Consider the following 12331-nt stretch of genomic DNA (forward strand, 5'->3'; position numbering starts at 1 on the left):
AACCATGAATAACAACTTGACCAATACATTCAGCGTGGACTGATGCAGCTAAAAGTGTCATTAATGATGATTACTGCAGCTTTATTGTGCTTTCTATCAGAGTGTTTGGTTTTATTCAATTTTTTAAAATTATTCTTACTGTAAATAAACTTTTAAACCTTTTTTAACCATCTAAAATGGTTCTCTCTCTTTTTACTTTTTTTAAAGATGCGTATGTCAGTAACAGACATATCTGATGATACGGTTATTGTTAGTTTTCTTCAGGAGGATGAGCTGTAGTGCATTTTACAGGTTGGTGTGAATGGAAAAAAAACTGAAAAATTTGAATATTTAGGAGGTTTTCGTCTTTTCCTTCAACATTTTTTATCAGATGAGTTGATGTTGAGATGATGGAGAGCTACAATTATACCTAGGCAGGGTTGGGGTCAATTTAAAATGTTAATCGCGTATTTGATAATTACACTTATAATGTAATTGTAATTTTAAAAATCTGTTGCTGTTGTAATCGTTTACATAATTGACTTTGTAATTGTAACTGAAAATTCTATAAAAATTGCCAATTAGATTTAACGCAAAACTGAGAAACCATGTTACAGTTCCATGTACAGTTCTACACATATTTAGGTAATTACTGAAATATGTTTCATATCAACCTTTCCCACATTTTACCATTTAAACAAATTAATTAAATCTAGGGGTATACTGTCACAAACGATGCCCACGCCAAAAATATAAAAACCTATATTATATTGAATTGGAACAAAAATGATAGATATTGGTTTTTCATGTATATTACAGCTGATTTAGGACTGTTATAACAGATGTTAACAGAACGCTAACACACGAGGAAGGTTCACTTTATTTCAGGCTCAGTAATTGTGATTACTTGTAATTGACAAAGTAATTGTAATTGACTTTCTGAGGATAAGAAATAATTGGAATTGGAAAAAAATCCTGGTCATTGTAATTGTAATTGACCATGGATAACTGAAAATGTAATTGTAACTGAAAGATGTAATTGACCCCAACCCTGTATCTAGGTTTGGTCTTTGGTTCAAGGTTCAACAAAGATTGTTCTTTTTGAGGAAAATGAGCGTTTTCCATGTTTCTACTTAGATGATGACTCTATTTTACATTATTGAATCTGTTTTAACCTCTTGTATTGTTGCATGGTTTGGAAAGCTGAATAAAAAGAATTCTCAGTAGTCTTGTGCTGGAAAAATCTCAGGAAGTCGGCAGGTAATAAATGTCAGACAGGCTAAAGCTATTCTGGATTGTTCTAATCGTCCACTTGGGCCGTGGTCTTAGGGCTCCTATGAGGAGGACCAAAGGATTTCAGGCTTCTTTCAGCTACAGTGCTATCTATTAATGTCTATTAACCCTTAGGTTGCTCCTGTTCTCATTGCACTATTATTGCTCATTTGCATATCAACACGATATTTTAAATTATTTGGTTGTAATTTTCCATTTTTGGTATGAGCTCTGAACTAAACTTTAGTGATTTTGTGTATGTGCATAGGATGGAAGGCCGTTTCCATCACCCAATAAATTAAAAATCACTATGGCAAGTTATAATTTTGAGTTAGTAAAGTCATAATTATGAGTAAAAAAGTCATGATTATGAAATAGAGAGTCATAATTATGAAAACAATATTTATTATGTAATTTTGCAAAAAAATGAAAAAAGACATATTTATATGTAATTCTATTTAGTAAAGGATTATAATCTTCAGTTCCAACTTTATAATAACATCCAAATAATGACAATAGATGCTTCATAATGCATTTATAATGAACAAATATCTGGTCCATGTGTCTCTGTAATGTATATAGATGTTATGTGAACCATAATCAAGGTTTACTAATCCTTTGTTAATCATTAACAAACACTTTATAAAGTGTATAATATGTTATAATGTGTGCATCAATAAACTGTTCATATAACATCAATTATAGCATTAAAAATCATTAAAAAACATTAACTATCATTTCATTGTTTGTTAACAGTAAATAACTATTAACTAAATGTTAATGAACTATTTACCATTATTTACCCTTTAACAGATGATAGTTATTATAAAGTGTTATCCTATTTTCTACACTATGTACCACGTGTTAAATTATAAGAACTGAATAAACAACCAAAATATGTGTTTTGAAGTGTAATTAAGAATCCTCCAAATGATCAGTTTGAATCTCATTATCATGACTTTACTAACTCATAATTATGACTTTTTATCTCATAATTATGACTTTCATAAATAGTGAGAATGCAGGGGGCATCCTCACTGTTATCTGTTTTTTTCTTTTTTTCTTACATCTGCGTTAACTCCTCCTACAATGTTTGTCCGATTTTAACAAAAAAAAACCATCAAAACGTTCAGAAAGTTCCCGAGATTTTATTATGCTTGTACTTTTGTAATTTGTAACTTTTACACTTTTTGAGGTATTATATTTCATGTGACACTGCATTGCTCTGATCCCAATTTTAGAGTGGACATCTGGTTCAACTATAGTGGAGTTGTTCCAGGTTTTACCTTCAAATCTTTGCTAAAAAATGACAAACTGTTCAAACTTTAACTGTTCAGCTAATACGTGGAACACATTTCAACCCTTTTCAACCTTGATGCTAATGTTAAACTATTGAATAGAATAGAATCCTTTAATTCTCATTGCACAAAGTACAACACAATTGCACACGTCCCTTCCAACAACATTAAAGTACACTTCAAAGATTCAAGCCAAACAGACACAATCATCATAAAAACATCACAAGGTACGCTAAAAATATGTCGGAATAAACAGTTCATCAGTCTAAATATGAATCCGTATAAACATGCACGGTATAAAAAGTTCATCTGTATAAACATGCACGGTATAAAAAGTTCAACTGTATAAACATGCATGGTATAAAAAGTGAATCCATATAAAAGTTCATGGTATAAAAAGTAGGGATGTAACGATTCACTCAACTCCCGATACGATTCGATTCACGATTCTGGGTTCACGATACGATTTTCTCACGATTTATTTTACAATATGGGAATGTTGACAAATGACTGAAAAATATTCCTTTATTTTTTTGGGGAAAATACTGTACTATTTTCCTTTTATTTTTCATTGTCAAAAGAATCCCTTGATAAACTATTCAAAATGATGCAATTTAACTAAAAATAAATCTTGAATGAAATAAATAAAGGAATAATACAAATGAAGAAGCCTATTAATTTAAATTCTGGTTCTATAATAAACAATTCAAAACTGCGTAATAGTTCTTTTTCTTTTTAAAAGTGCAACTGAAAATGTATTTTGTGCCTTAACGATTGGACTTTAAAAAAAAAAAAAAAAAAAAAGTCATTTTACTGTATTTACGTCAGATATTTGTTTAGACCAGCAGAGGGCGCTGGTAACCCAGTAGTCGGTTGGCATGCAGTTATTCCACCAGTGAAGAAGAGAAGCTATGCTAGCAGACAGAGTTAATAGAAAGACATGACTTTTACAGATATTCACGTAATATTACAGATATACTTTTGGTGCTAAAGGAGTAAAGAATTATTTATGAGCATGTTTAACAGTAAATGGCGGCCAGAAAGAAAATAGTAGCAGATTCCGCCCGTCACGTCCGCTTCTGGAAGGATTAATATATTGCGCCCTCTGCTGGTTAAAAAAAGTACTGCGATTCAATTTTCAGAGCATCGATGTGAACCGTGGTACCTATGAATCGATTTTTAACTGCCTTACGATTAATCGTTACATCCCTAATAAAAAGTGAATCCGTATAAAAGTTCATGGTATAAAACATTAGAAAAGAGACAAATTTAAAAAGACAGTATTTCATTTTCCATATTGCTAGATTAATGCTTAGCTAATGCTAAATTAGTGCTAATGCTAGGTTGGTGCTATTGCTAGGACATGCTAGTGCTAGATTAATGCTAATGCTAGGCTATTGCTATACAAATGCTAACACTAGGTTAGTGTTATTGATGCAAGGTTAATGCTAAAGCTAAACTAATGCTAATGCAGTGCTATGTGGACCAGCACCTACATCCTCAATTGCATTTTCTTCAGGAAATGCAAATATTCTAGTTCATAATGATGACTTGCTGTGGTGATTGTTATTTATTTATTTATTTTTAGTGTTTTTTTATATTGTGTTTTTTTTTTTTTAGATTTTCTGACTCGTAGACTTTCTGCTGACTATGTCAAACTTTATGGTCCCTTCACGGGACAATAAAGAGATTGTGATTATGATTCTAAGTATTAATGATTGCTTTGTGTCTCGACATGTCTGGACTAACACCTCCGCCTGAGTTTAGTGGAAACTAAACGACAAAGTGATGCTCAGGGACTTTCCAGAACTGAGCAGAGCTTCTTATCTGCCTGGCTGCAGTTAGCTGTAAGTCAGGTGACCACATTGTTTGTCAAAATTTACACGGCCACGCCCACACAGCGTGTAGCCGGCTTGGTTTTATAAATAGTTTGAATTAAAATGTGGGTTATAGTTTTGAGCTCAACAAATACAATTACTGGTAGAACCATTCGTTTGTACATGATTCGCTTTACAATATAATTACGACGGCACTTGAAAGCACCATGAGACATTGCAGTGCCCTCTGCAATCTGCGAATAACCAACAAATTTTGTCAAGTGAATTTAACTGATATTGAAAACTAGGGCACTTCTAAGGTTAAAGTTGTTCTTCCACCCATCTAAAATTTGTGGCCCACTTCAGCTCAAACTGGTCCATTGTCACGGTCTGAGTTTACCTCCGTACTGAGATTATAACCCAAACCCTAACATAATCTAATAAACAAATAAAACATGCGTCCGTTCCCTTTTGAAAACAAAAATAAACCAAAATGAATAATTTTTTTTTTTTTTTTTTTTTTTTTAGCGAAAATTCATTTTTAGGTAGTGCGCATGTGCTCGCATGTGCATATATGTGCATATACAATCTCAGTACAATGTGAACTCAGTAAATGACACCAGCTCTTTAGAGCATCCAATTCGGCCTGCAGTAGAAAGTAAATATGACAGAGAAAAAACATGAATTATTGTGTTACAAATGACCAAATCATCCAGATGTAAATATCTCAAATTCACCAACTCCGAGCTATCATTTTTCCTTTTTGTTTATATTATCACATTTTTAATTGCAAATTGTGGAAAGAACTCTCAAATCTTACAATTTCTCACAAACAATTTTACAAAATTCCTCTAAATCACACAAAAATTGGTCAAATCAAGATTTATTTAAGTGAATTGAACTGATATTGAAAACGAGTGCACTTTTAAGGTTTAAGTTGTTTATAATAAACCTGGTCAAAATTATTTTCATTTTATTTTTTGACGTTTTTGTACATAATGAATGGTTGGGTAACATTTCTACAATCTAAACTATGTGTATCAATATGTATATATTAGTTTTAACGCAAATGTATAGTTTGTTGCAAAAAAAAAAAAGAAGAAAAAAAAAAAGTTTTTCCATTCTCTAAAATCCGAGGGAACTTGAACGTAACGTGAGGCGTTAAAGGTCTGACACTCTCTTAGTGGAGAACTTGTTTTCTACTGCTGTGAAAGTACAAGTGTCCGTCATCTATGGCGCTTCGATAACGTAAGTTATATCTGAGATAAACGACGTTAATGTTGCTTTGTATGTAGCAGTAAGTGAAGAACCTACAGAGGCTCTTTATTGAAGAAGTAAACAGTTTTTAAAGGACTTCATTGTTCGGCTAACGATGGCTAAACAATGGATATCAGACGCTAGCATCAAAACAGGCCGAGCAACAAACTTCTTCACACAGCGACAAGAAACTTTATATTTGTGTTTTTTGACCAGCTTTATTTACGCAGGAGGGTTATTAAATGTATACATTAACGATGGAATCATTATATGCTAACTTTTACAGAAACATACACTCGAGGGCAGACCTCTAAATATCGCAGTTTTAAAAAACTTGACTCTTTTATTTTATCTTGTGGTAAAAAACCGAGCAACATTGGCTCAAAGAAAATATATAGATATCAGTTCACAGGCAGTGTCAAACTCAAGGCCCGGGGCCCAAATCCGGCCCCTTTAGATTAGAACAGTGATTCCCAATCTGGGGTATGTGTACCCCACTTGAACACATCTCACGGGGTACACAGAAACATTTATCAATTTAAACTTTATAGGATCAATTTTTATTACATGCTCACAGATATTTTCATTATCCATCGATAATAAATTGTGGCACAACTTTTTAAAATAGAAGTTCAAAATCCATAATGGCAAAAAAACAAAACAAAACAAAAAAAGATATAGATCAGATATAGAAAAATTAAAGGCTTAATTATGAGTATAATGTTGAACCAGACTAGGGCTGCACGATTTTGACAAAAAAATTAATTTTTTTTTTTTTTTTTTCTGACAGACATTGCAATTCGATTTATGATTTTTAAAAATATGTTATACATTTAAATGCATGTGTGTTTAATTTTTTTCTCCCAAATTCCATTTTATTTTTTCCCAAATTCTGTTTTCAGGATTCTTTTTTTTTTTTAAATTTCGTTTTTTTTTTTTTTTTTTTTTTAAGAAAATATTAGTTTTGAACTCATGTGAGGAAACAAAATAAATACTAATACATCAAAAAAAAAAACATAATGAAACAAAAATGTTTGTCAAAAATAAAGCAAGATGCAATTAAAAGGTAGATATAAGTTGTACTGTGAGGAAACTAAATTAATACTAATAAAAAAGAAAACCATAATTAAACAAAAATAGAAATGTAAGATACAATTAAAATGTTTTTATAAGTTGTACTGACATGGATTATTCTGACTGCTCATTTTTAATTATTCATTAATTGTCAGTTTTTTCAGAAAATATTGGTTTTCAAGTCATGTAAAATGGACAAATACATTTCAGCCATTAATAATCAGCATGTTTTACTTCACCTAATCATAATAATCAAACAGTTTTCTTTTTTTTTTTGACTGTTAGACCTTTCTATATGGATTCTGAAATCTATCGATCGATCGAGGCCAATTAATGTATCATTAATCCTGCATCACAACAAAATAAAATGTAAATATCCTTCTCTTTTTATCTGTTATAGATGAGACGTGGATAGGATTGTGGGCAACACTTTATGACTGAATAAAGTAAGTAATAACTGATGATTAAATACCTACTTAAAGATATATTATGCAATAAAAGATGATTACTCTATTATTTCATTAATACCTTTACAACTCAAATGCATATGCAATAATTAGAATCCAATGGTAAAATCAATATTGTAACTCCAGGTCATGTGTTCTTTTATTTTCTTAATTTAGATTTTAATAAATCTGTCTCTACAGATAAAGTTGCCAGTTAATCTAATAAATAATCTAATACTAATAATGTGTTTAGCTGGAAACCAGTGCACCGCTAACAACTAACCAGACTCTATCTAATCTTTTTTCAGTTTATGAAGCCTTATCAATGGAGAACTTGGGGAGCCTCACCAACGACCAAAATGCTGCCCTTATATTTGCCTTCCTCCAGGTGGACTCCAGAGACCTGGGGTACGACGCTGAGCTTCTGTCCATAAGCAAGGATTTTAACTTGGCCTGGGACGCCAAGTTAAATGAGTCCAGGATCCAGTGTGCGGAGGACGGAGACCTGGAGTGTGATGGTCACCTGCCAACCCACATCACTTTCTCTCTCGATCTCCAGCCTGCGGTAGAACTGCAATGGCCCTGTGAGTAACTGGACCAACTAGATGTTAAAGTGGTGTTCATTCTGTTGACCACACGGTTTCATCGTAGTTTTCATTGACTACAATTTTTTTAAGCGACAACAATTCGACTATGACTAATTAATAGAAAAACACATGTGGATGAAAATTATATCAACATTTGTTGATATTTTTGTTAAGTAACAAAAACCTAGACTATAATTTCATCCCGTGGGACGAAATCCAATCAGAACTCTAACTCATGCAATCTTACTCATTGATCACATCAAATCTGTTTGTGTATTTACTAGGAATGTCACGGTATTGACGATATCGCGGTATGTATTAAAAGTAGGAATGTAACGATTCACTTAACTTCCGATACGAATCGATTCACGATACTGGGTGCGATACGATTCTCTCACGATTTATTTTACAAAATGAGACTGTAGACAAATGATGATTAAAAAATATTCCTTTATTTTTTTTTTTTTGGGAAAAAAACTAGAAAATACTGAACTATTTTCCTTTTATTTCTTATTGTCAAAAGAATCCCTTGATAAACTATTCAAAACAATGCAATTTAACTAAAAATAAATCTACACTAAAATAAATAAAGGAAAAATACAAATGAAGAAGAAGCCTATTAATTTAAATTCTGGTTCTATAGTAAACAATGCAAAACTGCCTAATAGTTATTTTTCTTTTTAAAAGTGCAATTGAAAATGTATTTTGTGCCTTAACAATTGGACTTTATTAAAAAAAAAAAAAAAAAACAGTCATTGCATTGTATTTACGTCAGATATTTGTTTGAACCAGCAGAGGGCGCTGGTAACCCAGTGGTCGGTTGGCATGCAGTTATTCTAGCAGTGAAGAAGAGATGCTATGCTAGCAGACAGAGCTAATATAAAAACGTGACTTTTACAGATATTCACGCGTAATATTACAGATATTCTTTCGGTGCTAAAGGAGTAAAGAATTATTTATGAACATGTTTAAGAGTAGAAGGCGGCCAGAGAGAAAGTAGTAGCAGATTCCGCCCGCCGCCAACACTTTTATATAGCGCCCTCTGCTGTTTAAAAAAAGTACTGCGATTCAATTTTCAGAATGTCGATGTGAACAATGATACCTATGAATCGATTTTTAACTGCCTTACGATTAATCGTTACATCCCTAATTAAAAGTGCCTTGATATCATCGTGGTTATGTCACAGTATAAAATAATGAGCCGTTGCGCTTAAAATTAAGTTTTTTGGTTGACTTCAGAGTAAACTACAAGTATAATAATGCATTGCGGCAGCGCCATAGGTTATAGGCAGTTGAGCCGAGGGGTGTCCCGATCCGATATCAATATCGATCTAATATTAGCCTGAAATCGAATATCGGATTCAAATTTCCAAATTCTTCAATTATTTATTTATTTTTGTCCCCCAATTAATTTTGTATTTATTTTATTCAATTGTAGAACACTGTAGATATTACGTTAAAGGTTAAAATGTATGTAACCAATTGGTGAATAATAAATGGCTCAGTTTTGATCGAGCCTTTTCTAACATTCCACACTACAAAATAAGTTTTAAAAAAAGTATGTATGATTCATGCCGATATCGGTATCGGCCGATACGCAAGGCTGCAATATCGGTATCATATCGGAAATGAAAAAGTTGTATCGAACATCCCTAGTTGAGCCAATGGTGCGACAGTGTGAGGTCATAGGGGAAAGGAAACATGGTGGATAGCAGCAACAGCAGCAGCGTGAGGTAGAAACAGAGGAGTTAGAAGAACTTGTGCACGATGCAGCGGCTGCAAGTCAGAGGAGTGGAAATATTTTGGTTTCACCACATTAACAAAACCATCAGGGAGAAAAGGTGGACAATATGCAAACACTATGGAACATATGGAAATACGAGCAACATGAGAAGCCACTTAACAATCCCACATCCCAAAGAAGCTTTTATAACCAGTCTCCCTCAGAACAGCTCAACAAATAACAAGAGATGTTGCCTAGTTACACCTGTATTCTGTTGTTGTTGTGGTACTAGACCGCTGTGAGACAGGTTAGTTTTACTGATAGAATGAAACTCAAAATACATGTAAATAGCTGTGTGTGAGAATGTTGTATAATCTCTGTATTGTAGGTTTTATTGTATTGACTGCATTCCACTGTAATATAAAAAGGCCCAACAAGGGACAGCAGTTGTAAACTAGCGCTAGCTTTAAACTTTTATATGCCTCACATCAACATAAACAACATAAACACACTTAATTTGTGTTTATGTTGAATTGCATTGTCCATGTTAAATAAATAAATGTTGACAACGAGGTTACTTCTAGTCCGAACCTCAAACGTTGACTTGTCCATCTTTCTCTAGAAAAACCTCAAATTAAGCTAAACACAGAATAAGGAAGGTTTTTGCACTACTTTGATTTCTTTGGCTGTTTTTATTAATTATTATTATTTTATTTATTGTTACTAGGCTGTTTCTATACCCGTGTTGCCTTTAAGATTGTTGCTGACTCAATTTGGATGAATGTTTGCACTTTATCTAAATCTGTATCTGTTAGTGGGCAGTATTCAGTTTCTAACGTGATGGATGTAAAATTATGACAATAAATACAGTCAAAATGGTAAACAGACAATTTTTTTTAATGGTCATCATTCTTGTTATTGTTAGCATTGCTGTAAACTGTGAGCTTTCCCACCATAACCCAATAATTATCGTACCGTGAGGTTAATACCGTTCTAATACAGAACTGTGAGATTTAGATATCGTTTCATCCCTAGTATTTCTTTACAAACATTAATACCATCCCATGTCTTTATTTTATTTGTTTATTTGATGTGGACATCACTATTACATTAGTTACCCAGATGTATTGTTTTAAGTGTGTTAGCATACTGTATGTGCTAATTTACAGCGCCTGTTCACAGGAGGCTTTTAAAAGGTTAAAGGAGACAATGTGCACTGTACAAAACATTACAACAATAAAATAAAATCAATATTTTAAGTTAAATACAGTCAAGAAACCAGGTAAAATTATTGATGTGATTTTTTAGCCACTTTTTGAGTTTATTATTAAAAGCATTGTCATTAGTTTCTAATTTTAGAGGTGTGGGTAGAGAGTTCCACAGTTTTGCTCCTTTTGTCAGGTTGATAAATTGTAATTTAATCTTTAAAAAGGCATAAACTAAGTTATCTTATTATATATACAGTAGATGTATACATATATATACAAAAATTCTTCTGACCAAATCTGGACATCAAAAAAACTAATTTTAGACAAAAGACTAAATCATAATGAACACCGATATTGACGCACGTCTCCAGATGTTTGTTCTATGATTTAACCACTTGCTCACTGCTTGCGCTGCTATGACTTCCTGTGCAGACGATCATGCAGAAGCTGCAGCTCTCCAGGAGGTTGCAGAGGAACTGAGAAACATCGCAGCCCAGATTGAAAATGCCGTGATGGCCCGAGCCATCGATAACCTGAACAGCAACATATCCTCCTCCCCCTCTGAGGCAAGGACGACATCACAAGTTCTCATTTGTGACAAAATTGAGCAAATATCTGAATTCACTTCATAAAATGCACCATGATGGCACCCACATTTTGCTACTAGTCAGACTAGTGGTTTCCCAACCTTTTTTTGGATCGTGACCCTATTTTGATATCCTAATTTTCTGACGACCCCAAAGATGAGTTTTTCTAGAATTTTTTACAGCGTAATATGGAATTAAAGAGAAATTGTGCCAGCTCATATATATTTATACTGCATTTTAGTTGAACTAGATGTGTTTTTGTTTGGAGGTAGATTTGTCTATTATTCAATTAAAAAAATAAATATTTTTTATTAAATTCAAGTGAAAAATGTTTAAGCTTTTTTTTGTTGTTGTTGCATGAATCATTTACACTCAAATGGTACGCAGTGTATTTTTAATTATACAGTGGAAGTATAGGATACAGTGTTGAAGATTGTTTCAATTGAAAAATATATATAATTTCATAATAAAGATTTTAATCAGTATTTTTTAGACATTTCAGGAAACCCCAAGGTTGAAAAACGCTGAATTAGACCATTGTGTTTGTAGTAATTGGTTCAGCCTTTTTCTTTTTCTTCCAGCACTGGAAATGCCACCTGGCCAATGAGGTGGCTTGGGCGATGAGGCAGGGCCTGGGCCTGGACCACCTCCCACAGGAACGGGTCATCATGGCGTTCACCCTCACCCTGGTGAAGGGAGTGTGTGAGTGCGCCCCACGGCTGCTCAGGAACCTCTTCTCAGCCGCGCTGCAGTACATCAGCCCTGCAAACAGTGTTTGCAGGGTGACTTCTGAGGACCAGGTTCCAGGGATGGACGGTGATCAAAATGTGGTTCTGAAGACTGGACAGTAGCAGCTGATGCTTCGAGAGAAAGTGGTTCCAGTTTTGTGATATTATTGTGGAAATGTGTAATTTGTCTTTTCAAGACATTTTGTTTTTCATGATATGATTTTGTGATTTATTTTTGTACTGTATTGTAACTTTGGGATATGAACATATGTTCAGCATATTGTGAAACTTGAGTATTTCCTTTCATAATTTAAGTTTCCTTATTAGTTAATAAAACACAACAGCAGAACAAGTG

The 12331-nt window shown here is 33.2% G+C and overlaps 1 protein-coding gene across 2 annotated transcripts; it reads left to right on the forward strand.

The window, feature by feature from the left end:
- Positions 1–5507: 5507 nt before the first annotated feature.
- On the forward strand, positions 5508–12329 carry bida (BH3 interacting domain death agonist). 2 transcript variants are annotated; one of them, XM_028450690.1, is made up of 5 exons: positions 5508–5614; positions 7098–7143; positions 7452–7727; positions 11094–11227; positions 11830–12329. In XM_028450690.1, exons 3-5 carry the CDS (start codon positions 7469–7471, stop codon positions 12097–12099), a joined length of 663 nt encoding a protein of 220 aa, XP_028306491.1. In that variant the 5' UTR covers positions 5508–5614; positions 7098–7143; positions 7452–7468; the 3' UTR covers positions 12100–12329. The 2 variants fall into 2 exon arrangements, with proteins under 2 accessions (XP_028306491.1, XP_028306492.1); XM_028450691.1 differs by lacking the exon at positions 7098–7143 and having other exon boundaries at positions 5520–5614.
- The last annotated feature ends 2 nt before the right edge of the window (positions 12330–12331 follow it).

This window comes from Gouania willdenowi, chromosome 6 (genome assembly GCF_900634775.1).
Source record: "Gouania willdenowi chromosome 6, fGouWil2.1, whole genome shotgun sequence".
NCBI classification, from domain to species: domain Eukaryota; kingdom Metazoa; phylum Chordata; class Actinopteri; order Blenniiformes; family Gobiesocidae; genus Gouania; species Gouania willdenowi.